The 26,919-nt window shown below is 42.3% G+C and overlaps 1 protein-coding gene across 3 annotated transcripts in view; it reads left to right on the top strand.

The window, feature by feature from the left end:
• Positions 1–12,961: 12,961 nt before the first annotated feature.
• The window catches only part of yip2 (yippee interacting protein 2), a 67,637-nt gene continuing 53,679 nt past the window's right edge, over positions 12,962–26,919 (top strand). Inside the window, exon 1 of one of the 3 annotated variants that reach the window (XM_070525301.1) lies at positions 12,962–13,219. In XM_070525301.1, the coding sequence (XP_070381402.1) occupies positions 13,201–13,219 (19 nt within the window). In that variant the 5' untranslated portion in view covers positions 12,962–13,200. Of the gene's footprint in view, positions 13,220–13,484; positions 13,550–14,117; positions 14,137–26,919 lie in introns of those variants that run through there. The other 2 variants (XM_070525302.1, XM_070525303.1) reach the window with 2 other exon arrangements.

The following is a 26,919-nucleotide window of genomic DNA, read 5'->3' on the forward strand; positions in this document are numbered from 1 at the left end:
CACAAATCTGTCTTTTGTCACTCCTGGCATGCCACAATGCTGAGTGTTTAGGCCCTTGATTTTTCTCATTTTAGATCTCGCAAAGAACTTAACGTAGAAAACTAAACTTTCTGTCGACTGTGTGTCTTGTCATGAAACAACCAAACTCTGGCAGGTCCGTTTCTGTTCAAACAGACTAAACAAATGGCCCACTGAGTAAAAAAGGCAGCGTCTGTCGTCTCAACGAAATGGAACCTCAAATCCCATTGGTTGTGACCACATTGCGAGCGTGCCTCTACGGAGCAGAGCGGGTGAAAGGGTACATCTGCCGTCGCTCTAGCGCGCCAGGTGTTGCGTGAGGGGAGAGGGCGCCGCCGCAGTGCCACGTCATCCTTGCTCTCGCGAGCGGGCGCAAAGTCCATATCTCACCCCCACTGGGCTTAGCTGCTGCACGTGCCCAGTGGGGCAATGTCTCCAGTAATGTCTCTCCGGAGTGCCATCACTAGTTAAAAACCTAACATCAGTACCCTAGCAAAAAAAACTGATAGAAATTTCTATATATTCTCTTAGGAATATGTATAGGTTGTACGGGTCCTTCTAAGAGTGATATATATTCCTACCTGACCCATAGAACTCTTTACCAGACTGGCAGGCAGCAGATAGATCTCACTGTGCTGCCTACAAGCCCAAATAGCATGATGTACATATCAGTCTTTTAAACCCAGATAGAGATCATCATATGACATACAGAAATCTGATTGAGGCACTGATAAAGCATGTTAGAAATAGCACACATGCCGGTGCCCACACGCCTGAAGAGACGTTTTTAAAATGAACTGAATATACAACCCTGAATGCATTGCCTGGCACGTGAAGAGATTAACAAACACAGTTGGGATATTGGAGTATCAAATAAAAATGAAGTGTGGAAACTGTGCAATTATCAAAACTTTTTACAGCTTGTATGCAGATATATTATCCTAAACATGTTTCAACATAAATTAACGCACACATTTTCAAAGCACAGCAGCGTTACTTAGCCTATGAAACTACATTGGGGAAGTTGCATGAGAAAAGTATCAGTCCATCTTTGTAGCAGGCGTGCTCCAGTTCTTAATACAAAATTACATTTACAAATTTTGCGAGATGGATGTGCAACATTTAATGCATATCCAAAACAGGATTACTGTCATCATCATCATCAGCAGCAGCATCATTATTATATTTATGTCCATTGCAGAACGAAAGCCTCTCCCTGCAATCTCTAATTACCCCTGTCCTGCGCCAACCGATTCCAACTAGCACCAACAAATTTCCTAATTTTGGCGCACCACCTAGTCTTCTGCCATCCTCTACTGCACTTCCCTTCTCTTGGTACCCATTCTGTCACCCTAATGGTCCAACGGTTATCTAATCTGCGCACTACATGACCTGCCCAGCGCCATTTTTTTCTCTTAATGTCTATTAGAATATCATCTATACCCGTTTGCTCTCTTGTCCAAACTGCTCTCTTTCTGTCTCTTAAAGTTATACTTAGCATTCTTCGTTCCATCCCTCTTTGCACAGCCCTTAACTTGTTCTCAAGCTTCTTTGTCAGTCTCCAAATCTCTGCGCCATATGTCAGCACCCATAAAATGCACTGATTGTATACTTTCCTTTTCAATGATAATGGTAAGCTCCCAGTCAGGAGCTAACAATCTCTGCCATATGCGATCCAGCCCATTTTTATTCTTCTGTGAATTTCCTTCTCATGGTCAGGGTTTCCTGTGATTAGTTGACCTGGGTAGACGTACACCTTCACAGACTCTAGAGGCTGACTAGCGATCTTGAACTCTTGTTCCTTTGCCCGGTTATTTATGATTATCTTTGTCTTCAGCATATTAATCTTCAGCCCCACTCTTACACTCTCCCTGTTAAGGTCCTCAATCATTTGTTGTAACTCGTCCGCAGTGTTCCTGAATAGAACAATGTCATCGGCAAAACCGAATGTTGCTGAGGTGTTCCCGGTCGATCCCTACTCCTAAACCTTCCCAGTTTAATAGCTTGAATACTTCTTCCAAGCACGCAGTGAATAGCACTGCAGAGATTGTGTCTACTTGTCTGACTCCTTTCTTCATAGGTATCTTCCTACTGTTGTAATAAAGTTTATTTACAAAAGCAAAACAAAGCACTTTCAAGACTGTGGATACTAACTGTAGCTCTAACATGTCTGGCTGAGTTTGTGAATGCCATAAATTAGACACTACCAACGTGATTTCATTAAAGCTACTTTCTGGGTTAGTTTGTGCATACTTGATTTGAAAATTATAACAACAATAATGCATCCATCCACAAAGGAACAAGGACAAGACACAAGCAACATGACTACAAACATGACTAGGGTTTATTTTACACTCCACTATCTAAAGAATAAGCAAGCAACTTTAGCCACATTTAAACAAACACATAAGAGCAAAAACACAGACTGAAGTACCAACTTCACTATGCCCAATTGTGCTCACAGATGCTGCATAGAACACCAGGTCTAATTGGCATATGCTTTTATAATATTACAACTTCATATGAAACTATTTTCTCTAGACTATGCATTTTTGCATTCATCCCAAAAGTGTCGTGATATGTGACAGAACACAAGTGAGCTTGTGCAAAAAGAACAAACTGGCATGGCACACTGACAGGAAGCAAGGAAACAGGACGAGCATCGCTATTGGTACAAGATATACAGCAATATATCAGAACATGACAATACAGCAATATTATTTAAGCAAAAGTGAGTACAGATCTGAGAACTTATTCAAGTAAGAACATGGATTTACCATTTTTAAAACCACATAATCATGAACAAAAACAGCTAAACATCAATGCACATATTGCAAAATCAGAAGACACAATTCTTCACTGGGTGCTAGTTCAACCACCACACGTCGAAATGTGTAAAAGTGGTTTAACCTGTGTAGCCTTCAGCATGCGAAAGCAAAGAAGACTATCAGAACAGGCTTCATATATAGTGTTTGGAGTCTTTGATTCACCGTAATACACTGTTCAAATGAAATTTCAGAGTTTGCTTGTTTCATTCAGAAAAAAGATAGTGTCTTAGTAATGCTGCCACAGTTAATGGATAAACTTGCACCAGCTACATTGAGTCAAATGAGTAAATAAAGTGAGGCAGACAGATGCATGGTGTGAAAATGATGCTGTTGTATCAAGTAGCATAACTGCTCACTTAACATTCAGCTGCTTTCCATGCCTCTGCATACAGACTGAGAAGCTTTACCTCTTCACCGTCTGCTAGTGAAGCACTGTTTGTTCACTGTGATCATCCACTCAAGGCAGTCACGTGGTTTAGTAGGGCCCTTCGCTACATGTAAGGACACCGACCCGTAACTGTGCATAAGTCCTGTAAAATATTGTCATTTTTTGGCTACTGCAGCTGTTCATCAGCAGCTGCATCACCACTGCCAACATGCAGACCATGCAATTCCCCAAGCACTTAATCAACAAGAGAACAATAATGAAGAGTGGCAAATTGGGCTAGCTGGTTCATTAGGAAAACAAGAAGCTAACGCAAGAAAAAATAAACACTCTAGAATTTTGATGGGTCTGGCTAGGTTAATATATTCAAACATCAAAAAGCTGATTATTACAGAATTCCATAAAGTGTGGTGCACTGTTACCAACTGTTTTCTTTAAAGCTATAACCTGTTATTACCAGACATTCATGTACCATGGCTGAAGACATACTGTTCATCATTGCCATGTCTTGAGCATGGGAATTAGTCTCTTTCATAAAGGTTTCGTATTGTCCATTCAAAAATATTGTTGTCTATTTCTATAAACACATAAAGGCGCATAACTTCGCTGGGTGTTACGTAAACTAGTGGCTCCTCTCTTCTGACGCAGACTGAAAGGTGCTTTGCATGGAGAATTTCAACAGGAAATAGTTTCTTGCATTTCAGAATTATACAAGAATTCGCTCCAGTAAGAATTCTACAAATGAGAGAAAATGCACCTGAGAAGCTGACAAATGCACTGTATTTAGTCTTAATAGTTCAAGTGTACTGGAGAGAGTGGAATGTTTGTTGGTTGATGATCATTCACTAATATTCAGTGACACTTAATTGTTGAGTCACAGCCACGGTTGTGGACTACAGCCTGTTTTTCACTTTCATCCAAGTTCAGGCACAGCTTTCCAGTGCCTAACAAAGCTGTCTTCTGACCAGCTCTCCTCTCCTGTACACCAAAAAAACTCACTGCTTCTGGTGAAAGATTTAAACTAGCTTTAGCTGCCTGTAACTTTCGAGCAAGTACATAACATTCCAATATTTGTAAAGGAACATCATTAGCTCTGCTGACCAATTTCACAAGAAGTTCATTTCCGCCTTCAAATACAAATGAAGAATGCGACCAATGAGGTCCTAGTTTAGCCGCACTTTTAGTAAGATGCAGGATTTGGTGTACATTGTATATGATCATTGCACCCAATCCAAACAAAGACTGTGCTCTCACAACAAACTCCGAGAGAAGATCAGATGATCTCATTATGGTCATCTGAAGTGACGGTGTCTAGTAGAAGTATATAGACACCCTCCACAAGCAAACTGGAATGCCTGACTTACTTATCTGGCAAAAAGCCATGAAGGCATGGTAATGAATAATGAAGAACCCACCACTTCCATTCACTAGCTTTCCAGATTGTGAAGTCTAATAATCTTTGTGGTGTACGTGTGAACCAATTCGGTGGCTTGATTGCCAATAACCTCCTGTTTAAAGAGGCTAAACTTTGTTGTGAACCAATCTAAACATCTTTTCTCTTTTAAATGTGATCACATTTTTATTCTTTTTAAGCTGTTGTATGGTGTATATTTGTTCCAACAATCTTTCCTTTCTGAATCCTGGGCTTCATATTTGATTTATATGTATTGTCTTTTCTGATAATATAAATGCATTATTTCTGACTCATGTTTTGGGCAAATGAGGAAGCTTGCTTCTCCTTGAGGCACATTACACCTATACAACACACATAGATACTGATAGACTATAGATCTGGCAAAGTAATATGAATACACTATTACACTAATAAAAAGAATACACTAGTAGACTTTTACAAGCAGAATAGCACAGATACGTCCAGGATAGAACTAAAAGTAATTTTATCAGTGCATCAGTTGTATCGTTTCATGATGCAATAGAAACAAACTGATATAATTTTTATTAGGTTGCCCTATCAGATTTTTCGCTAGTGATCTTTCAGTCTAAATGCATATCAACTTTTTGACTAATGCTAATAATTGAACACATGGCTTTTTTGCTGCAAGTTTTCTTGGACTCCTGCTTCCCTTAAACTTATGCCGTATAATATGCTTGCAAGATCAAAACTGGAGTATGCTTCATCAATCCGGGATACACCAACAAAACACACAACTCTCATATTTAGTTGAAGCCATACAAAACCAACCTGTACATTTTATTGTAGCTGCTTATTCCCATACCGCAAGCATATCAACAATTACAACTTGCCTTGATTGGCCAGGCTTGTCAACAAAAAAAACCTACCCATTTATTTTACAAATTCTCTATTGAAACATATGTTATTACCTCCTTGTATCTTATTGAGACTGAACTACAACCTCAAGGTACAGGTGCCAACTTGCCAAACCAATCTTTACTATTCCTGTAAAAGGCAGCCTCAGAACACATACACGCGCACACATATATATCAATGAGCTACAAGGAGGTAATAAAAACATGTTTCAATTGAGAATTTGTGAAATAAACAGGCAAGTTTGCTTTGTTGCCTAGCCAATCAAGGCAACTTTTAATTGTTGATATGCTTGCGGCATGGGAATAAGCAGCTACAATAAAATGTACAGGTTGGTTTTGTATGGCTTCAACTAAATATGAGAGTTGTGTTTTTTGTAGGTATATCCCGGATTGATGAAGCATACTCCAGTTTTGATCTTACAAGCATATTATACAGTATAAGTTTAAGGGAAGCAGGAGTCCCAAGAAAACTTGCAGCACAAAAAGGAATGTGTTCAGTTATTAGCATTACTTAGAAAGTTGATATGCATTTGCATTGAAAGATTATTAGTAATATGATTACCTATGTACAAGTTGCTTAATAAGAACAGAGTGTTTAATTTTGTAGGTAAATGTGGTAAAAGGACCAGTCATGATGTGAAAATCTTTTCATTTTACTTTTACCACCCCACCTTACCACCATTTTACCTTTACACACACACACACACACACACACACACACACACACACACACACACACACACACACATATATATATATACCATGGCACCCATTCCGTAACTCTAATGCTCGATACAATAGAAAATACGATAAAAAATTGGGCAAGTTGTTGAAGCTTCATGGCAGCTACTGCATGACAGATGCCGACAAAAGTAATAAAATGGGACAGGATACAGCACTATCAAATGAAGTTTACTGAAAGGAAACAACCAATATATAACACACATCACGTGACCAACACCCGGCCCCCTAGCATATGCAGATACATACCAAAACAACCTTCACATCACCGAATGCACATGTTTTGACGGCAACACACATGTCACAGCTGATTAATCAATGTAAAAAAACAATTACTAAGGCACAATGCAACTCAGTGGCTTTACTTAAGATCTAACACGGCAACCTCGCTATCTTACAGCGAGATGGATGGCTGGCTAACACATAGTGAGCCTTTCTTTCTAATGTGATAAGCCTCCATTAATTCACGTGAGAGCTTTTCACAGTGTGTGAACAGCAGAATAGTACTTTCAAAAACTGGATGACGCCCAATGCTGCAACAATGCACAGAAAGGTGTGGATGCGCAAAAACCCTTCAAAAAACTATGGTACTTCCTTAGTCGAATGTTTAAGCACCTTCCAGTCTGACTGATATATATTTTGTAGGCTTCAAGAAAAAGGAATCGAATAAACATTATTTCGTGTGCAAGAGACAAACTGTATGTTATATTTCACTTTGCAGTCCTCCCTGCTCAGACACCCGTTGTGAAGAATGTGCTTGTTTATTGCTTCACATATTCCCTTCAGCTTATCTTTAATTGAAAACCCAATCCTCTCCTGGAACTTAGAAGCCACCTTTTTCTGCCTGTGCGACAATTAATAGAGGGGATAATGGCAACTTTGTTCCGCTCTTGCTCCTTAAGCTTCTACCATCCTGGTCGCACCTTAAGTTTCTTAATTAACGTGCTTCAAGATAAAAAACCACTGAAACTGAATAACCTGCCTCATTAAGCCTTGTCACCAGATTTCTTACACTTTCAAGGATAAGGTGAGGATAGCTCTTGGTTAAGGCATCTCCAATTGCGTGAGTGGCAATACCGTACTTAATAAGTTTTGAATGGCTAGACCTATAATCAAGAAGGAGCTTAGAAGTTCTCAACTGATATCTCCAGCATACGTGATCTCACATAAAAGTAAGCCTGACATAAGAAGTTGCAGCACATTTTTTTTTCTGGAACTTCTAAAGTGAAGTTGAAACCTTGCTATTGTTCTCTAAATAGCTTCAGTACTTCGATGACAGCTCTGTGAAAGTTATCATTTACTCATGAAAAACAAATAATCATCCACGTATCTGAAAATTTTAAGAGCAAGCCCACTCAGGTTTTGATTATCTTCTGGTCAACATAACTTCAAATATTACTGAGCACTGGTGCAACACCGGAACCTATGCAGATGCCAGCATTCTGGACACATATTTTACTTTCCCACCAGACCAAAATTGACCTTAAATAGAAATCAAGAAGCTCCAGAAAGTTTGCAACAAGAATTTTACACCTTTCAGCAAATTCCAGCTAACCTGTTTGCTTGTGTATGCAGTCCTTAACAAACTGCAAGAGACGCGCCTGCGGTAAAGAATTGTATAAATCTTCTGTATCTATACTAAAGCCTGTCCATTTTCCCAGATTATGCTCCTGCAGGAAGTGTAGAACAGTCTGAGAGCTGGCAGCAAGGAATTGGTCGTTGATTCCCAGCCTGTCAAGGTGTGTCTGCAGAAATTCTGAAACATGAAGCCATGATATATATTCCGACACAATGGTTCTGAAATGGATTCCCTAAGCTTGTGTGTTTTGCACTGAAGAAGGCGCATAAAAGAAAACCTTTTTCCACCTTAACATCATTTGAGACTGTTGTCAAACCAAACTGATTCAACTTCGTGACAGCTCAACATTTTATGTCAGCTATATTGGTATAAATTTCATTAAAATTGATGTCAGTGGCTGACACACCCTCCTCCGGAAAAGTGCTTTCCAACATGACAACACAATGCCCTTTTTTGTCTCCAAGAAACCTCCAAGTTTCTGCCCCATACGTTAGCTCAGATAGAAGGCAATGATTCTATGCTTGATTGTACAAAATTATATATATATATATATATATATATATATATATACATTTGTATTCACCATCCAGGGCCAGGGAACAAGAGAAGCCAGACACCACTGACCAATTTCTGACTAAAAGAATTAATTTTTGACCTTATACATCTTGTTTTTACTGTACATGTCCCTCACCTCCATCCAGGTTCCCAACATTTATATCTAAAAAGCTTGTCTATCACCACATACAGGGTCTGTCCTGGAAGTAATGTCAGTAAATTTATTGTGATGTGACTGTTTGTCAGAACGGTCTAACTGGTTGAAACTAGTAGTGACGGAATCTAGCTAAGCAGCGGTCCGTCAGTCAGTGTGCTCCGAACATCGGAGAGTGTCGGACGGGCCCGTCCGTGAGCTGTTTTTTATTCTTGCGCAAGTGAAAATGCAGCGCTCATTAGAACAAAGATTTGCGATCAAGTTTTCTGTGAAACTTGGCAATACCGCTGCGGAAACTGTTACTATGCTCAAGACTGCTTATAAAGAACATGCCTGGTCAGATCGGCAAGTGTTTCGGTGGCACAAGGCCTTTCGGAAGGCCGGAAAGAGGGCGACGACAAGGACTGCGCTGGATGGCCATCCACGACCACTACGACTGACAATGTAACACGAGCGAGAGAACTGTTGAACTCAGACCAACAATTAAGTGTTCGTTTAATGGCCGACATGTTAAACGTTTCGAAAACTCAAGTTCACGAAATTCTTACAAACAATATCGGCATGCGGAAGGCGTGCACAAAAATGGTTCAAAAAATGCTCACTGACAACGAAAAGTCATGCCGCGTTGAAACATGCCAAGAAAATCTCAACATGTGCAAACATGAGCGAAAATTTTTTGACAACGTCATTACAGAAGATGAGACTTGGGTATCTGAATATGACCTGGAGACCAAAAGGCAATCATCTGAGTGGCACACACACTCGTCCCCTCCCCAGAAGAAAGCCAGGATGAGCAAATCAAAGATCAAGATTATGCTCATTGTTTTTTTTTTACATCCACGGACTGGTTCATCATGAGTTTGAAGAACCTAAAACCACTGTGAACTCCAAATTTTATGTAATAATAATATTTGGGGTTTTACGTGCCAAAACCACTTTCTGATTATGAGGCACGCCGTAGTGGAGGACTCCGGAAATTTTGACCACCTGGGGTTCTTTAACGTGCACCTAAATCTAAGCACACGGGTGTTTTCGCATTTCGCCCCCATCGAAATGCGGCCGCCGTGGCCAGGATTCGATCCCGCGACCTCGTGCTCAGCAGCCCAACACCATAGCCACTGAGCAACCACGACGGGTCCCAAATTTTATGTGGATGTCCTTGAAAGACTGAAACGCAGGGTTCAACATATCCAGCCGGACATTGCACACAACTGGAAGTTGCACCACAATAATGTGCTGGCCCACAGTGCCTTCATCGTCACCGACTACCTGGTTAATGCAGTGGGGCCAACGATTCCCCAGCTCCCGTACAGCTCGGGCTTGGCTCCCCCCTGACATTCTTTTGTTTCCGTGCCTCAAAACACCCCTGAAAGGCAATCATTTTGGGACAGCGGACGTGATTAAAGCAGCTAGCACCACAGCATTAAAGGCCATTCCGGAGGAGGACTACCGCAACGCATTCGAGAGCTGGAAGTCTCGCTGGAGCCGATGTATTGACGCAAAAGGAGAGTATTTTGAAGAGTTTTAAATTTTTTGTAACAACAAATTTAATAAATGATTTTTAATCGCCTTACTGACATTACTCTCAGGACAGACCCTGTACATGCACTTTGAAGGTATGTATGTGGAAAGCATTTCAACCTCTGCTTGCTTTTCTGGCATGGAATAAAACGACCTTTTGTCCCTAAACCACTTACTTTTAAACTATTCCGTTTGGTTCATTTTTCCAACTTCTGCAGAGTTGCATTCACAACTTTCATAGTTAACCGGCTCCGTTTTCATTCTTGCTTCCTAAAATATGCCCTCCTATCATGCATAATTTGGAAGGCCTTCTGTATTGTATTTCAAGACTATCAGTGCAATGTTGCATGAAGAAACCTATTCTTGGAGTGAATTATTGTTCAACTTGATATCATGATACTGCTGCATGGTTGTTATTTAACTCTGCAAGAGAATGGTCCTGCCATCCTACCAAGAGTGCATTTCATGGGTATTACTCTCTTTCTTTTGACATTAGTTTATGAGGCTCACAGATACGTATCTGTGTCAACAATAACAATTGACAACTAATTTTGTGCAACATGCACTACATTTAATCAGATAAAAGTTGCATGTTTTGTCTCTTGGACCAGTCTGCTCAGTGGTAGGAGGTCGAGACCACAAATGAGAATGGCTGGCCAAGATCTGTGGTGTATGTCCCGTGTTATGCATCTGACAAGATTTCATGGTGGCAAGAAGACATGTCGGACCTGATGTGATCTTTCTAATTATTGTGCACAGAGTTATCAGCATGATAATATCCTTAATGCTATAAAGAGTACCTCCAGCAAGCAGTCTATATGCTTATGCATTTTAGTCGCTTAGGGCAACAAAATCCAACATCCTTTGAAACATGCTCACTTGCTGTCTGATGCACAAAATGAAGATCGCTGCCTTCTCTAAATTTATTAGCAACAAGAAAGCCACTCTGGAAGCAATTATATACATACACAGCAACACACACTAAAACCTACAAAAGGGAGAAAAAACACAAACTAGGCTAACAATAAAAGAAACCTGACACCCAACAAGTGTTACATGCATGTTACTCAAGTATGCACATTCAACCTGACTTAGAGAGATAGATGGTCGACTCCCGCACTCCTGTGCATGCATGTGGATATGTTAAGCCTCAGCTACTCTTTCTATATCATAACTGTCCCCATGTTTGTGAAATCTGGTGTACAACTGCAAGAACAATGATGGCTTGACAGGTGGTTTACCTTTCAGTGAGTTCTATAAGGAGGATGCATCAACTCTTCCAGCCAATGTACACATTACCACATGAAAGCAGCAGCTTATAAACAGCACAACACCATACAGCACAAATTATATATTCGCCACGTATTAAACTTACATCATTAAAGTACATTAGAATTGGTGCGCTAAGGCTGGTGCACAATATATGCATATACTTTAAACAATCATAAATAATGCAGGAGCTTGGAATATGATTGGCTATTCTCGGAACTGCTTTGATAATACAAAAGTCAAGGCTTTGTTTTTGGCATCACCCACTCCAATTCGTTTTCTTTCTTTTTCCAATTGAAGCATTGGCAAGGTTTGTGCCATGCGCTTCGACCGTGATTTTTTCTTGTTCGCGCACGGCCATGACCATAATACAAGAAAATCGGCCCAGTAACGCAGTGGTCCCTGCCTACTTTTTCATATACTTTACCGCAATACATTACGTATGCTTCACCGCATAACATGACTGTATTGCGGCAAAGCTGATTTTATGGAACTGACATTATGTAACGGACTTTTTGTTCTGCTGCTCGCATAAGCATAAGCTCGAAAAACCACAAAATAAAGACTTGGCTTGCTGCTGGTTGATTTCTAGCTAACATTTCGAGACGTCCACGTTGTTAACAAAAGCATCGGTGAAGTTTCTCGCGCTCGGACGCGCTTCAAAAGGCAGCGTGTGACCACCTATAATTAAGGCAGTCATAAGCGGCAACGAAATCCACACAAGGTACATCAACTTCCGCAAAGCTACTGGGCAACGCCATCAATAACTGGCACACGGGCCACCCAGGAGCTGGCAAACGCTGCGATGACATCCACACAAACCACGTCGGTTTTTCACAAAGCTATTGGGCAACACGATCAGTCACAGGCACAGGTGAAGTCCGCAAAAGACTACATGAGCAGTACTACGGCCATACTCAATCACTTCGCCACAAGCTCTCACATATAACGACATCAAACAGCTACAATCACTTCTCCACAGCCACTGACCCAGGCGAAGACCGCACGGACAGAACGGAAGCACCGATTCTGGGCTCGATCGTCGCGTTCCACAAAGCTAGTAAAGCACACGAGCAGCCAGGAGCACGGCCGAAGTCCGCACGGGCAGAATGGAGCTCACGTCGCGTCCATCACTTTAGCGACACCCATTTAAAAATAATATACGGAGCCAAGCCAAATCATTATTTAGCGGCTATTTGGGTGAACCTAACGCTTTCGGGCCCCTAACCGTTCGTACGACCAGGGCACTATAACGGTTACCCCCCCTTTCCACTCCTACGACCGGGTCGCAGGAGTGGCGGCCTTTATGATGACTCAAAAGGAAGTTCAGCGGGAGCAGTGGTAAAGCAAACATGTCCGCAATATGGATTAGTAAGAGGCGATTGGAGGACTGGTGGAAGGGTGGAAGAAAAGTAGGGAAACGACAAAAAAAGACAGAGACGTACAAAAAGCACAGTTCGCAATAGGGGATTAGAAAATTTGGTTGTAAAAGTTCATCGTGTTCTTTTTTTTTTTAACGTAGGTAGGACATTAGGCAGTATAGCAAGGGCTTGATGGCGCAACCCGCCGCCCCATTCCAAAAGTGACCCTCATAACATCTATCCATTTCTAGATTCTGCCCCACACGTTTATCTTGGAGCGTTGCTATTTGTCTAGTGGTCGTAGCGAACAGCTTACTTTCGTTTCCTCTCATGCTCGAAGTTGTAAACAAGTTCGCGGGGCGCCGAGTCGGCGACGCAACCCACCGATTGCATTGTGCAGCAGCGACGACGGTGCTTCAAGGCAAACAAAGCTTTTTCATAGGGCAGACATCCGATGTTATCATCTCATTAGCTGTTTGACGAAACCTTGCTGCAGCGAGATGACATCGCTACTACGAGGTAAACTTTCAAGCTTCCTCTTCGCTGCACGGCTACCCCCTACTACGTCAACTTGCACCGCTTAGAAATCGCTAAGTTTCCCTCTGTAGTAGTGATGTCGTGTCACAGTTACGCTAAATTATCGCGCATATCTTTTTGTAAGAAGCCAACAAACATACACCGAAGAAAACATAGAGGAAATTACTTCTACTTACTAACTGAATTAAAGAAATAATAAATTAATGGCAATGAAAGTGAATGCAAAAACTTGCCGCAGGCGGGGAACGATCCCACGTATTCGCAGACGCGTGCGATGCTCGCACGCGCAAGCAACTTGCCGCCCCGCCTGCGGCAAGTTGTTTTTTCATCCACTTTCATTTCCATTAGTTATAAATTTCTTTAATTCAGTTAGTTATAAATTTCTTTAATTCAGTTAGTAAGTACAAGTAACTTCCCCTGTGTTTTCCTTGGTGTCTGTTTGTTGTCTTCTTATGATATGATTAATAAGTATAGGGCCCCTCGATTAGCCGCTTTCTTCCCGTTCGAGCATGTCTTTGTACAGACTTTGTACAGTACAGAGTTGACCCGGATGCGAAGCGATAAGATAGATTGCTTGAGAGGCAGCAGTGAACGCCAAAGGACGTCGCACTATTTGCAAAGGGCTGTCTCCGTTGCATCGCACGCTTTTCCTCATCGAATGCTGCTTTCTTGTGTATGCAATATTTGTTCGTAAGTGATATCTCGCACTCGACTGTTCCTGGTAGGATATGAACCTTCATGGAGCGTCGTGAGAATTTTAGCAGCAAAAACTTTGCACGTTTGTACGGCCTGTTTTACCTACCACTGCTCTTATATAAACGTGTCGAGCGCAAAGCCAGCTCGTTTGCACTACCCTGTCACACGGCTATCTGCTGAGCGCCCATGTGGGTCATAAACATGTAAGTGTGAGGAAATGAGTTGACTTCCAAAACTTTCGGCGAGACGATGAGGCTGTATCTCCGCCTAATTCACCGGTGCATCAGTGCAATGCCAAATGATCACAGTTACCCACTCTTGTCACACTTCGGAATTTTTGGGCAGCACGCCATCAGCATTGATCCATTTGGCGCGCGCCTTGGATTTCTCACGTTTGAAAGATACTATATTTCATGGTTTACCGTGTGTTTGAGGAATTGAGGCTTGTAGACATCATTACAGAATTTACGGCTACCTAACAAGGCAAAATTTTTGTGTAGGCACTCATTACGGCTGCCACATTATTGCGTGGAGACAGTTTCAGTGAATCACACTTTGTTGTATCTTAGTTCTCATGAACATGTGGCAGAAATAAATGTGACACTTTTGTACCTTGCACCCAAAATTTGGCAAATGTGCACATCTTTCTGGGAGCAGTAAACACATCTAACCCACTTGGTGCCATCTGTGGTTATGAACAACCACTGCCAAGTTGTCGAAATAATAATGCCATGTACCATCTGTCAAGTTGTGGTTGTGGGTGAAGGCAAATTAAGGCAAAACCTTTGTAGTTGAAGCTTAAACAACCACATTTCAGAGGATACAGTCCATTTCACTTTTCTCTGCTCATAGTGTTGAATACGTAATGTGGCAGCAGCTGACAGAGGTATTCGTTATGATCCTTCTGGTTGGTGCACCTGTTTGTTAGTGCTGTCTGCTCAAAGTCAAAGGCCCTGACAAGGTTTGACGTCTATCCCGAGTGCTTTATACCTGTTATAATCAAAAGGACAATGCAAAAATAGATGTAAAACACTGCCAGGAGGTTGCTCATAAATGGACATTTTAATTAACAGTGGGCGACAGGGCGCGCTATCTGGATTGGCTCCAGACGGAGGCTTCTCTTGTTAGGCCCTAGCAAAAGGTAGAAGTACATGTTGTAGATTGACGACTGGCAGTACTATGCAAGTGCATGAGATGTGCGCACATCAGTAAATGTCCCCCTGCCAAACCCCCCTTGACGTGGAGCCAAAGCTGTCCGTTCACTGCAGAGCGTGTTCCTGTCAGCTGTGGATGCAGTGTTGTCTGCCTGGCTTGTTCTCTTTTGTCATGCTTGCACTTACCTTGTTACCTTTTATTGCCTTGTATTTTCATTATGCCCCATCTTCTGTATGTCATGCCTCCATGCATGCCTTTAGGATAAATAAATGAAATGGAATAAACATGGCAAATTTACACATTTTACCTGTATGTGCTGCAGAATCCGTTGTAAGAAAGTCAAGATGGTAGGATGAAACTATTTGCATTTTTAATAGGTCTTCATAGTTATGCAGTAATTAAATGTCAGTTTACTGGATGGCCAGATCATATCACGTTTTTGCATAGAAATAATTTTTGTGCAGTCTGAAAGCAAGTCCACAATTTATTCTTTGGCTGCATGCATTTTGAGAAAAGAAAAAAAATTTTTCCCCATTGCTAATTGATGGTGGCGCATTGAACATACCTTCAAATATGGCAGTGCCTTCAGTGTTTGTAGCAACACTGAGCCCACTCAAGGGAAATTTAGCCATAGTGAGTGCGCAAGGTGTTAAATTTACCTGCAGTGCAACGCCTTTGGATTTATTTTCTTGCCTCAACTGGGCAAAACTGGCAAAAGGAAGCCCATACAAATACAAGAGACCTTAGAAGTACCATAAAAATATGTATGCTTAGACTAAAAGTTTCATACGATGCCACCTTTCAAACATTCCAGTTTCAGAAAGTTCAAGTGCCAGAGATGCGATCAGGCATGCACCACATAGCTCGGGCTCAGCTTTGTAAAATGAAACGTGTTTTTCATTGGTCGATCTGGAGCAGCATTTCTTTCTCCGTTGCAGCCAATCCAGATTTCACTGGTCAACTTGGAGAAGGTTCACACATTCCACTGGTCAATTCAGATCAGTTCGCTCTGTGCCTGATTGCTCTCACTTGCTCCGCCATCAAAGCATAGTTTTAGGTGGAAATAGGGCATGAAGCGTACATCCCTTCCGTTTTGATGTTTGCTGGTGCCAACTGGTGACTTTGGTTTCCATGGAAATGTACACGAAAGCAAAAAAGATAAAGCAGCTGGTATCATCGAATATTGAGTTACACTATACAGGGAACACAGCCATCTTTCAGACATCCTTGACAGGCCACTCCAGCAATTTTTTGGAGGCCCCCTTTAGTTGAATTTGCATTGACTGGCAGTATGTCTTGGGAACTCCTGGATCTGAGCCTCACCTAGCCGGCTGGGCTACGGGTGTGTCAGCCTCTTCCTCATCATGTCACTGCCACTTTTCTGCCGCTGGTGCATTCTGCTGGTCTCATCTTCACTCATTGCTGCTTAATGATCAGGGTAACGTTCAAGTCTGCATCATAGGAGACCTTTCTTCTGTTCTGCATGTAGGTTGTCAGGTTCCTCTCCTCACTTCTTAGGTTCAGCCTTAGCTACACAACAGTGACGAGCTGTTTCTGCACAAACTTTTTTGTCGTGTATGTCGGCAGGGCTAAGTACACTGCCTTAGGACCTTATATATAAACCACCCCAAGGGCAAAGCAAGTACAAGCGCATGATACATCAGGGAAGCAGGCAGTGCATTAGCATGCAACAGACACACAACGAAAACGGAATCTTGATAACAGCTGTATGTGACTAACACAAAATACACATGAACAAGGTGCCTTCTTTCTTCATCCCACCCCACTGTTTGCTTTGAAAGTTGTTTATGAGACACCACCCTATCAGCTCAGCCGTGATTTATTCCTCTCACCACTTCTCACTTCCTCCACCACACTTTCCTCCTTTCGCTTGTATTTGATCTGCAACACCCTGTTCACATTCCGTTGCCCCTTCAATGTCTCTCATACAACAAGAGGCTTGCAAATGCGGTTAAAGCATTAGAAAGGGACAAAAGCAAAATTCTGTGAAAAGGACAAAATGCTATCGCTTTAAAAAGAAAAGGAAGCCAAGCAGGGTCAGAGATGCAGCAGGGCAGCCATGGCAAGCCATTGTGGCAGTTCTGTCCTAGCTTTGACAGATGATGGAATTCACGAGCTGTTTATGAATAATGAATTAAAAGAGAGGGACGACAGACGCCTTGATCGACAATGGAATTTGTTAACTGTTTTTGAATTATAAATTCAGAGAAAGTTACGCCAGATGCCTTGACAGACAATGGAATTTATGAACTGTTTATGAATTGGGAGTGAGCTACGGCAGAGAACCAGCTTATATGTTGCATGAAATATCCTCTGAACTAACATGTGAAAGAAAAACCTGGTAGAGGCCGTGTAGCAATAAAAAAAAGGACAGCAGTCGAAGGGTAAAAGAACTGCAGGTAGTTAAAATTAGTCTGTTAGGCTCCATTATGTTCGCTGATACCCTAATTTGTTGCTTTGGCGTGTTGAACACTGCCAGTCATTGTCGGTATTTTGCTCAGGAATCAAACTCATTGCTCTTGCTCCAAGTAGTATCGTTGTCCTTTTTTTTTTACTTTAAAATCTTGCTATGTATTGCAGTTTGGGAAACACCTATGGGTGGCCTACAGAGCACATGATATCAGAGTTATGTGCGTCGCACTGTGGGAACATTTCTTGAACATATACAGTTACTAACACTGTGCAAACATTCAAAAGTTTCTACATAAAGATTACTTTTGTTTAAATTCAGTTTTAATGCTCTAAGGCAAGTACTTGAGACACAAAATTTTGAGGGCTTCAAATTATTTTCCTACCACCTGGAGGGTTCTTGATGTGCTCCTTAAGCATGACACATGGCCGTGTAAGCATTTCAACCCCGGTGGAATGCACCTGCAACAACAGGGCTTGGAATCGAACCCGCAACCTCAGTCTATAATGACACCATGGCTACTGTGGCAGGTGAATTCCTTCAGTGCAGCAATGTGAAGCTTAATTCTAACAGTACTTGTTGTGCAAGAAGTAGGTGGCTTGATATGGCCCACACAAAGAAAGCGCACAACAGACATGAACAAACACTGTTTTGTTCGTGTCTGTTCATGCTTGTGTCCTTTATTTGTGCCAGCATGGCAACTGATATTTCATTCTTTTAATATTCAATTGTAGCTAACTATGAGAGGCAACTGCGATGGTTGGAGTCTGCATGGTGTTGAAAAAAAAACCCATATTCACGTGGCCCGCTGGCTGGTTCAGGTACCCGTTCTAAAGACAGCTAGCAACTGGGCTTAGTATTTGTTCGTCCTTGTGTATTTACAAGCTGCCCTATCGAATAGACTGTGAGGTAGCATCCCACATATCGGAGAAAATAAATTGGGGCCCTTTGCAAAATTTTCTTCTTGTGTTTTTTTTTCTTCTTTTATGTGCCAAAATATGTTTTATAGTCATAGCCAGTGATTTTTTAATCTTCAGTCACATAGAAAATTTCACTATTTATTATTTATTCCAACACCTTTGGGTCCAAAAATGTAAATGTAGAGTTGACGGGTGCAATTGTTATCAAAATGTTTCTTAAAAATACAAATGAAAACAAAGATATTGTTGAAGTTGAAGTGATGAAAAAATAATTCAGTGCAGATTCTTTCCTTATTTAGAAGCTTTCAGTAGATGTCTGGAAGAAAGTTAAATTGTGGGGTTAAACTTCACAAAGACCAACATATGATGTTTGATGCAGTGAGTTTGATAACTCAAAATGCTGAATGAATTGTGGGAAGCACAAAACCCATGACAACATATTTGACATGCTGCAGTGAAGCTAGTCTTGGATAGCTCTGCAAACTAATTACTATACTAATGAACATTTAGTTCAAATACTATATGTCATTGTTTTTTTTTTTTGAGACTCACATGTACGCTCATGGTCAGAAATAAAAGTGATCAATTTTGGTTGCCTGTAGTTCTCTAACATGCATCTAAAGCATATGGTACACGAGCATTTATGCATTCTGCGCACATGTGACCAGCACAGCTGGCAATCGAACCCACCAACTCAGATTCGGCAGCAGATCACCATAGCGACTATGCCACTATGGCAGATGCACATGTCTTGAAGAAAGTTTTGTCTCCTATACAGGTGATGGATGGGGGAAAAGTAGCGCTGTTCTGCCCTAATTCTCAGTAAAATGGAGTGGAACCAGCAACCTTTGCAACAGCAAGAAACGTGGGCTGTATATATGGGACCTGTACACGATAAGTAACGTGGTTGAGCAATAAATCAGACTTTTATGACACAGTTGGTAAAGTAGATTTTAGGAAGAAGGAATAGATGATACTTTACACTCAACAGAGGACATTAGAGGATATTTCTTGTTCCTGCACTATGTAGAACATACGCCAACAACGGTGTAAAAGAAAAGAAAAAGCAGGAAGGAAAATCTGACTAGACATTAAGAGGGTCATATTTTCAGCCACACACAAGTTTGGGCTAGTTGCTGCTCCATTGACTTTGTGTACACACAATTGAACAAAGCACTGGTGATATGCAGCATGGACAAGCGCCAACTTCCAGCTGACATTATGGGTCACATGTTCAAACATAAATGTATGGAAACCCAAAAGAAAAAGAAATGACGGGTCAAGGAAAACGAAGAAACTAAAATTTTTCTTTTCCTTGCCAAGTAAGCCACTTCGTCAAGCATGCAGGTTCAGTTAATATTGTTTCATTCAATCCCCAGATATCTCAATTGCTTGTTTGACAGCGATAACGACGAAATGCTAATGCAATCTTGTGTTACATATGTGCCATCTTTGCCACCTCCACAATCTCTCAAGTGTTCTGTCGAACTCTGCAATTCTGCATTTCTGGTTTGCAACGCACATATTAACAGGGTGTCTACCAACCGGGAAAACCGGGAATTCTCAGGGATCTTGAGTAATCTGGAGAAACTCAGGGAAAACTCGGGGAATTTGTGCTTCTATCAGGGAAAATTAGCTGCAATTTTACTGAAAGGGAACGGAAGTAAGTAGCGCTAATGCTGGCTCGAGTAACAGAGAGGAATCGTAACGAATGGTCTTTGATGCCGCGTCGTCGGCTGTAGGAATTGCCAGAGTACAGTCAACGAGCGACTTTCCGGACGGACGGCTTCGTGGCACCTATACGTACCCCATAGGGTCAGTGTATAAGAACGTCTGAAACTACGGAGAGAACACTTCGCCGCCCGATTTTCCGGACTTTCTTGCCGTGACCGCAGGTCCAAAACGGCATTAATGAAAGCCACAACCGCCGCCATTTTGACAACCTCGCCACCTCGAACCGGCACACTCGCACGCAGATCCGCTGGCAGCCGTAGCCACCACCGCGGCAATGCTAGGCCTAGCTGCTTCGAGGTTCGGTATTGAGCTTCTCGCAGTTCTGTGCCGTGTTTTTCACTGAAAGCCGCTGTCTGCAATGGCACCGACACCGTCTCTGTGGTCATCGCGATTGGCCTCGAAGTTCGGAACGCTCGGCGCGTTGCATAATGCCGGTTCCCGAAAGCCAGCTTTGCCTCATTACAGCAATGCGACACTGTGAAGCACAAGTATGGGGAGGGGCAACTGTCGCGGCACACCGCATGTATTCCTCGTGCACCCGCCATCTCCCGTCACAGTACGAGCACCGGTATGCCTAATAAGTGTACTGGCGGGCCTTCAGAGGTTTTTCGGGCGTGCCTGTGGCGATTTGAGCCCTTAAGGGCTGTAAAAGACATGCATTCATTTTTTCGGACGATTTCGCGGCCCCTAGGGAGTGCGAAAAATGGACGCTGACTGTACAACTGTCCAAGAGGATGCTTCAAATAGTTCGTGTGGCGAATGCGCAGCCGAAGGAGAACAAAAAAGACGAAGTACCTACGCGTTGAGAAATGAACGGGAAAGGAAGCATGCCGCCGCTTTTTTAAAGGAGCTTGCACTCTAAAATCAAAGTGTTGGCTGACGCCGAGATGCAGGTGTCCCTCATCCAAGCAAAAAAACTCTTTAAAGAAACAGTGAAACGCAACACTGAGGCGTTGTGCGCGGGCTGAGAGTATGTCAGGACAGTTGAGGTTGACTTACCAGCTCTTGCGAGAGAATCTCGCTTGTGGCAAAGTTCAGGCCTAAAACCAATTAGCTAGCTATCTGTTAATAGCTCATATTCGAAAATATTGTGCATGCATCTCATTCTTATACGTATTTGAGAATGTTCGACTCGATTTGTAGTGGGTTTTACTGTTCCTTTCAAATATATTTTATTCGCTGTGCATTTTACTAAGCCCTCTCTTCTGATTTCTTTTTGAATAAAATAAACACTACCCCTTATTATTCAAACTGGATTAAGTTGGTTTTTTATTATTTAAGATAGGGTGCTATTCTGGACATTCCGCCATTTTCTTTGATGCGTGATGTAGATGCGACGCGAATAAAATGGCGCCGATGGCCCCATTTTGCTTTCGTAATATGACGCCAACTTGGCGTTTTGCCTAAGTAACTGAAATGAAGGCGCTGAACGTAAGGTTCTCAGTAAAGCAAAACAGTTTTCCTCCGCTGTAAATATAAAGCAGCTAATTCAAAGCGCATGATTATTCCGTCGAAAACGCTTCTCACTTCCGTCGTCTGCTTCATAAGGTAAGATGCGTGTTCCCGGGAAATGGAATGAGTCATCGTATGTTGGCGCCAACGAGCTTGTTTTCTACCTTGAGACAACATACGTGACTTACCAGTGGTGGTACGCACGCTTTCTAGGCCATGTTATCGCTGTTTCGTGAAATGCAAGTGACTCAGCCCGACTCGGCTGGCTGATAAATGATCGAATACCACCGATAGCATTGCGTGCGCCAGAGATATCCAGTAGCGCGACGCAAGCGCTGGCACTGCCATCTCTTGTTCACTTCGCTGGTTACTCGCACCGCGGGAGGAAACTTCAAGGCGCCGCCTTGCGTACATTTCTTTTTGTAAATTAGAAAGATGCCGTTGTCATTAATTTTGATTGTGCGAAAAGGCATTAATAGTGATTACAATACAAATGCAGCAGTGAAAAGGAGACAACATTGCCGAAAGGTTGCTATGTTCAGTCAATATTGTTTCGCATAAACACGTTCTTTTAAAAAATGATGGCCCCAAACACAAATGCCAACACCACCCGAGAGCGATGCACATTCTATGAGCACGCCACCATCTTGTTCTGGATAGGTGAGGCATTCGTCTTGGCTGGCCTTGACTTGCAACACTCTTATGATAAAAATAATTTCGTTTTTTATTGAGTAAGTATAGATTACGATTGTTTTTATTTATAATAAAACTAAAGCAATCGCTTTTTAAAAGCTTTTCATTAAACTACGTCTTCAAAAAACATGGTTTTAGTCTGTCGCCATTTTTTTTAGTGCGAGTGCACTCTGTTTTCCCGTTTGGCACCGCGTAACCTAAAGTGTCACTGATGGTCCCGAAGTGCACTCCCCGTAAGTGCACTTAACATACCCGTTTGACAGGAGTATTAGTTATCCCTATGGGGATGAATGCGAAAGCATAGCGACCACCATGCAATGCCTTGCTCTTTTAGTTGTCTTGATTTAACTGCACTTTAATTAACACCAAAGGTCGTGGGTTTGACTGCAACCACAGGGTTCATAGCCTTAATTAACAGCGAAGGTCATGGCTTCAACTCCCACCAAAGGTTAAGGGTTCGAAGCCTTTTGTACCATCATGTGGTCACGCCGACAACTATAGCGTATGTTCTGCCTCATGAGCCATAGAATGCTTTCACATTAATAAACAAACACCCACCAAAATCGGAGAGAAATAATGATGAAGGTTGACATTTTGAGGCCTCTACAGGCGCGAACAAGGGGCCCATAGGGGCCTCGAAATGTTAACCTTAATTTTTCTTTATTTTATATTTTTCCTGATTTTGGGAAGAGTTCGTTTATTCCTGCTTCAGTATGTGTCCTCCTCGCTAGGCGCTATTTCTTCGAACTCTCAACTACTTCATAGAAAAATGAAAGGCAAACAGAAATGACAAAGCAGAATAACTTTTGCAAGTAATACTTGAGAGCGCATTCTTGCTTAATTGCACATCTAGTCACCAAAGATGGTACAAACCATAACCATGCTGATGTTACGCATGTCAGCGAAAGAAAAAAGTTGCAGTTTCGCCCACAAGACGAAGCATCGGTTGGGATAGAAAATTAGTGCACAGCTATACGAAATAAGTACAGTGGTTTTATCGGCCGTATAAACTTGAAAACATTCGCTTAATAACTGAATTACCAAACATATAGTGTCAGCGTGTACGAGCAAACATGAACACATCATACTCGATTAGCGCAGACACTCGCTGTCAAAACGCTGGTGTGAGCAATGCGGCAGTAGCAGCCAACCAATTGACCTTCGTGCAGTCTACCACTTCAATGCAAGAGCAGCGAGCACACAGCCTGCACAGAGGTATGAGCCTTCTGCAGGTCATTTTCAAAATGCAGCGCGCACGACCATGCATAGTATGCACTTGTTGACAGAGTGGAAGCCGCCCAGCCCCCACACTGCCTCCCTGCTTGCCTCATGCAAGATTGAGCTGCGATCATCAGTACCTCTTGTGCCCGGTCACAAAATGCGCAGCTGCTGCCGAAGCACAGCGCCCCCCCCCCCCCCCCACCTCCTCCCATCCCTCCATGGCCTCTCGCGTGACTGAAAACTATACATTTGCTCTCCATTTTCATTTGCGCCTGCCAGATTGAGCCGTGATCATGAAATGAAATAAAATGAAGTGAAATGAGAGAATTAGTTCTGGTTAGCCCCAGTTCATATTTCAGTAGTCCATGACAGTACAAAGTGCAAGTAGAACTTGCTGTTGGGCTATGGGTTAACTTGTCATATTGAAATAATCAGCACTCTCATACTCATGCATACACCTACACATGCATCCACACAACACCCACACACGGCACTCACTAACAACTGTTTACTTAGCGATTGGAAGCCGTATTTATACAAAGAGACACACACGCAGTGACCAGCATCAGAACCAAACATATAAAAAATAAGCAAGGGCCTTGCATCAAGAAATAGAAATTCTGTCGAAAACAAAGATATGGATGGTTCGCTCATGCACCGATACTTATTCTTTTCGATAAAAAAGTCGGGCATGAGAAGTGAGACGGCCAGATGAGGAATACATAATGGCAACCTGCTGTTCATGATCTGAGAACGCCTGCCAAACGCACCCCAGCCCATTCTTATTCTTCTGATTATTTTAGTCTCATGATCCGGATCCATGGTCACTACCTGTCCTAAGTAGAGGTATTCCCATACCACTTCCAGTGTCTCGCTACCTATTGTATATTGCTGTTCTCTTCCGAGACTGTTAAACATTACTTTAGTTTTCTGCAGATTAATTTTCAGACCCACCCTCCTGCTTTGCCTCTCCAGGTCAGTGAGCATGCATTGCAATTGGTCCCCTGAGTTACTAAGCAAGGCAGTGTCATCAGCGAATCGCAAGTTACTAAGGTATTCTCCATTAACTCTTCTCCCGAATTCTTCCCAATCCAGGTCTCGAATACCTCCTGTAAACACACTGTGAATAGCATTGGAGAGATCGTATTTCCCTGCCTGACGCATTTCTTTATTGGAATTTTGTTGCTTTCTTTATGAAGGACTACGGTGGCTGTGGAGCCGCTATAGATATATTTCAGTATTTTTACATACGGCTCGTCTACACCCTGATCCGTAATGCCTCCATGACTGCTGAGGTTTCGACTGAATAAAACGCTTTCTTGTAATCAAATAAAGCTATATATAAGGGTTGGTTATATTCCGCACATTTCTATATCACCTGATTGATAGTGTGAATATGGTCAATTGTTGAGTAGCCTTTACGGAATCCTGCCTGGTCCTTTGGTTGACAGAAGTCAGGTGTTCCTGATTCTATTTGCGGTTACCTCAGTGAATACTTTGTAGGCAACGGACAGTAAGCTGATCAGCCTATAATTTTTCAACTCTCTGGCGTCCCCTTTCTTATGGATTAGGATTATGTTACTGTTCTTCCAAGATTCCTGTACGCTCGAAGTCATGAGGCATTGCGTATACAGAGTGGCTAGTTTTTCTAGAACAATCTGCCCACTGTCCTTCAACAAGTCTGCTGTTGCCTGATCCTCCCCAGCTGCCCTCCCCCTTTGCATAGCTCCCAAGGCTTTCTTTACTTCTTCCGGCATTACTTTTGAGATGTCAAATTCCTCTAGACTATTCCCTCTACGATTATCATTGTGGGTGCCACTGGTACTGTATAAGTCTCTATAGAACTCCTCAGCCACTTGAACTGTCTTATCCATATTAGTAATGATGCAGCCGGCTTTGTCTCTTAACGCATACATCTGATTCTTGCTTATTCCTAGTTTCTTCTTCACACTCTCAGGCTTCCTCCATTCCTGAGAGCATGCTCAATTCTATCCATATTATACTTCCTTATGTCAGCTGTCTTACGCCTGTTGATTAACTTGCAAAGTTCTGCCAGTTCTACTCTAGCTGTAGGGTTAGAGGCTTTCATACATTTGCATTTCTTGATCAGATCTTTAGTCTCCTGCAATAGCTTACTGGCATCCTTTCTAACGAAGTTACCACCGACTTCTTTTGCACACTCCTTAATGACGCCAATAAGATTGTCGTTTATTGCTTCAACACTAAGGTCCTCTTCCCGAGTTAAAGCCAAATGCCTATTCTTTAGCTTGATCCAGAATTCCTCTATTTTGCCTCTTACCGCTAACTCATTGATTGGCTTTTTATGTACCAGTTTCTTCCATTCCCTCCTCAAGTTTAGGCTAATTCGAGATCTTACCATCCTATGGTCACTGCAGCGCACCTTGCCGAGCGTGTCCACATCTTGGCAAGGTGCGCTGTCCATCATCTTTTTGTCTATTGCTGGGGCATTACATAGGCCGAAGGGCATAACATCGAATCCATAAGGGCTATAGGGAGTTATGAAGACAGTTTTCGGGCAATCGGATGGTGCCATAGGGACCTGCCAATAAACCGACCTTAAGTCTTAATAACCGGATCTTAAGCAAAAAATTCGCCTCCTTGCAAGCTGTCCAGGGCATCATCGATGCATGACAGAGGGTATACATCTTTGCGTGTAACTTTGTTTAATTGGCGGTAATTGACGCAGAAGGGACTGAGCCGTCTTTTTTCTTGACAAGAACAATAGGCGATGACCACAGACTGCATGACGGCTGAATGATGCCACGCTGAAGCATGTCATCAACTTGTTCGGAGATCAAACGACACTCAGCAGGCATACATGGTATGGGTGCTGTTGCAGAGGCGCTTGAGAGCCAGTGTCAATCAGATGGAGAACATTGTACATTCAGCCTAATGATGTCTAGCGTTGACTCTTTGTTCATGTTTCACTATGAATTCTTTATATACTTCAGTACATCACCTGCAGCACGATTTCAACCTGTAGTCAGTTCAGACAGTTTTATTTTTGCTTCCACATGATGATAGTTAGTCCTAGCCTAGTTGTCTGTCCAGGTAAAGCTTCATTTAGCCCCCTGTGCTCCCCTGTCATCTTCTGATGGCAAAGGAAAATCCCACCTTTCTTATGTTGTGGCTGGTGCAATGAATGTATGAATCCTGGAGACCATGCTCATGCCAAGGCTCAGCACTGTTATTGATGGAGCATGGGAAGTGTTGTTTCGTTGTGAAAGAGTAGTGCAAGTTCAAGCACTGCTGGAGCAATGATGTCACAACATTTGATTGCCAATAACTTTAATAGTTCGAGGTGCATTCAGAAACATTGTTAAAAACAATAACGAGATGGTCTTTGTTTTGCAATTTGC

Source organism: Dermacentor albipictus, chromosome 9 (genome assembly GCF_038994185.2).
Source record: "Dermacentor albipictus isolate Rhodes 1998 colony chromosome 9, USDA_Dalb.pri_finalv2, whole genome shotgun sequence".
Taxonomy (NCBI): Eukaryota; Metazoa; Arthropoda; class Arachnida; order Ixodida; family Ixodidae; genus Dermacentor; species Dermacentor albipictus.